At 55.6% G+C, this 3056-nt stretch overlaps 1 protein-coding gene across 1 annotated transcript in view; it reads right to left on the bottom strand.

Moving 5' to 3' along the window:
- Prdx2 (peroxiredoxin 2) overlaps window positions 1-2967 on the bottom strand; it is a 7046-nt gene extending 4079 nt beyond the window's left edge. The window contains exons 1-4 of the mRNA XM_013034179.1: window positions 2858-2967; window positions 2620-2773; window positions 1979-2101; window positions 1641-1868 (exon numbers count right to left, since the gene is read on the bottom strand). Coding sequence (XP_012889633.1) covers window positions 1641-1868; window positions 1979-2101; window positions 2620-2773; window positions 2858-2960 — 608 coding nt within the window. The 5' untranslated portion in view covers window positions 2961-2967. The remainder of the gene's footprint in view (window positions 1-1640; window positions 1869-1978; window positions 2102-2619; window positions 2774-2857) is intronic.
- Window positions 2968-3056: the final 89 nt, after the last annotated feature.

The raw sequence follows: 3056 nt of genomic DNA on the forward strand, positions 1-3056 counted from the left end.
TCTTTCTTTTTTTTTTTGGGTCTGGTCGTGGGGCCTGAACTCTGGGCCTGGGCGCTGTCCCTCAGCTCTTCAGCTCAAGGCTAGCGCTCTACCTACCACTTGAGCCACAGCGCAACTTCCGGCTTTTTTCTTTTTGCTATGTGGTGCTGAGGAATTGAACCCAGGGCCTCGAGCATGCAAGGCAAGCGCTCTACCACTGAGCCACCTTCCCAGCCCAATTTTTTCTTTTTTCTTTTTTTTGCCTGTCGTGGGGCTTGAACTCAGGCCTGAGCACTGTCTCTGAGCTTGTTTGGTGCAAGGCTAGTTCTCTAACACTTGAGCCACAGTACCACTTCAGGCTTTTTTGTGTTTATGTGGTACTGAGGAATTGAACCCAGGACTTCATGCATGCTAGGCCAGCACTCTACCACTAAGCCACATTCCCAGCCCCCCCTTTTTTTTTTGTCGGTCGGTCATGGGGCCTGAACTCTGGGCCTGGGTGCTGTCCCTCAGCTCTTCTGCCCAAGGCGAGCACTCTACCACTTGAGCCACAGGGCCACTTCCTGTTTTTTGTGCCTATGTAGTGCTGAGGAATCAAACCCAGGGCCTCATGCATGCAAGGCAAGCGCTCTACCACTGAACCACCTTCCCAGGAATTCCCCCCCCCTTTTTATTTTTATTTATTTATTTAGGGTCCGGTCGTGGCCTGAACTCTGGGCCTGGGCGCTGTCCCTCAGCTCTTCAGCTCAAGGCTAGCGCTCTACCACTTGGGCCACAACACCACTTCTGGCTTTTTTCTTTTTGCTTATGTGGTGCTGAGGAATTGAACCCAGGGCCTCAGGCATGCAAGGCAAGCGCTCTCCCACTGAGCCACCTTCCCAGCCCACTCCCCCTTTTTTTGTTTTTCTAAACACCTTCTAATCTCCTTTCTCCTTCATTCCCAGCTGAAGGAAAGGTAGATTGATTAGGCTGGGGCCAGGTTGCTCACTTGTCTAGCACCTGTGAGGCCTTGGTTCTTTCCTAACACTGAAAAAAAGGTACTCTGCTCCATTTATATTTTCAAGCCTGAGACACAATCTTATAAGGCTTTTATAGAGCTTTATCAGTGTCTCAGTTTTCTTTTTTTCTTCTTTTTTGGTCGGTTATGGGGCCTGAACTCTGGGCCTGGGCGCTGCCCCTCAGCTCTTCAGCTCAAGGCTAGTAGCGCTCTACCACTTAAGCCACAGCACCACTTCTGGCTTTTTCTGCTTATGCGGTGCTGAGCAATCGAACCCAGAGCCTCATGCATGCAAGGCAAGCGCTCTCCCACTGAGCCACCTTCCCAGTCCAGTGTCCCAGCTTTCTATGTGGGTTACCTGTCTCCCCTAGGCTAGACTCTTGCGGTGAAGATCTGGGCCTTGGATGAATTTTTTTTTTTTTTTGGGTCCAGTCGTGGGGCCTGAACTCTGGGCCTGGGCACTGTCCCTCAGCTCTTCAGCTCAAGGCTAGTGCTTTACCACTTGAGCTACAGTGCCACTTCTGGCTTTTTTTCTTTTTTCTTATGTGGTGCTGAGGAATGGAACCCAGGGCCTCAGGCATGCAAGGCAAGTGCTCTACCACTGAGCCACCTTCCCAGCCCCCTTGGATGAATCTTATATTGGCTTCTAATATCCCTGGCATACAAGGACTGGGGCAGGCAGCCTCCCATCAATCCACTTGATTGACAGGTAGCGGAGGTGCGACTCTCCACCGTGAACAGGCACGCGCAGAACGACTCACCCTCTCCGTGCTCATCTGTGTACTGGAAGGCCTGGACCAGGCGCAGAGCCTCATCCACAGAGCGCCCCACAGGTAAGTCGTTGACAGTGATCTGACGAAGGACACCCTTGCCATCGATGATGAAGAGGCCCCTGGAGACACGAGGGAGGGTTCGAGGTGAGGAACGCAGCCCCCCGCCACCCTCTGTGGTCTAGCCTGGGACAGGTGTTCCCAAACACTGGGCTGAGAAACCGCAGGGTACCTGTAGGCGATGCCTTCATCTTTTTTCAACACGCCATAATTAAGGGACAAGCTTCTGGTCACATCAGCCAGCAGGGGGATGTTCAGGGGGCCCAAGCCGCCCTCTTTCCGCGGGGTGTTGATCCTGGGGGGGGGTGGGGAGACAGAGTTAGGCAACCTCAAAATGCCAAGCCTCCGCACCTTGCCGACACCCTGGATCTTTGTATGATAATGGCTGGAGTGGGGGTGCTGGAGGCAAGAGATAAAGGGGACCAAGAGCAGGCTCCAGGAGCCCCACCCACCCCACCCAAAGGAGCTGGGGACAGGGAAGCTGGGGAGAATCCCCCCAGCACCACCAAGCAGCAGGGAGCCTGTGCTAAGAATTACCAGCCTCCTCTTGCCTCCATCCTGAGCCCCAGCCCTTCAGAGAGTTGATACATCCATGAACTAAAAGCAAAGGAAGAGGCCTCCCTCCTGAGAGCGCAGGGAGATAAAACATCTCCAACTCCAAGGCAAGGCAACTCAGTCGCCAGATTCTAATTACTGTCCTTGTCCTTACGAGCACAGGGTGTCATTGTTTCCATTCTGTTCAGGTGGGGAGACAGAAAGGCCCGGGGTTCAGCCCTAGGGTGTGTGGGTGGAAATACACCCTCCGGCTCCTACCAGGCCAGATGGGTAAACTGAGAGTCGACAGAGACGCCCAGGACCTCGCAACCCAGCTTTCGGAAGTCTTCGGCATGCTCGCTGAAGGCGATGATCTCCGTGGGGCACACGAAGGTGAAGTCCAATGGGTAGAAAAAGAGGACCACGTACTTCCCTGGGAAGGGACGCACCAGAAGTCAGGGCCCTGTCCCCCGCTGCCCCCTCCCCGGGCTGCCCCCCTTCCAGGCCCATCCCTCACCTCGGTAGTCCGAAAGCTTGACCTCCGTGAAGGCGCCGTCCACCACGGCGGTGGCCGTGAAGTCCGGGGCGGGCTTTCCGATGGAGGCGTTGCCGGAGGCCATGACTGAAAGCGGAGGCCCCCCCGCCCCGGTCGGCGCGGGCGCGGGCGCGGGGCCGGGGGGGGGGAGGCGCGGGAAAAGGAGACCCTTTGTCCTCCC

This window comes from Dipodomys ordii, unplaced genomic scaffold (assembly GCF_000151885.1).
Source record: "Dipodomys ordii isolate 6190 unplaced genomic scaffold, Dord_2.0 Scaffold184, whole genome shotgun sequence".
Lineage (NCBI taxonomy): Eukaryota > Metazoa > Chordata > Mammalia > Rodentia > Heteromyidae > Dipodomys > Dipodomys ordii.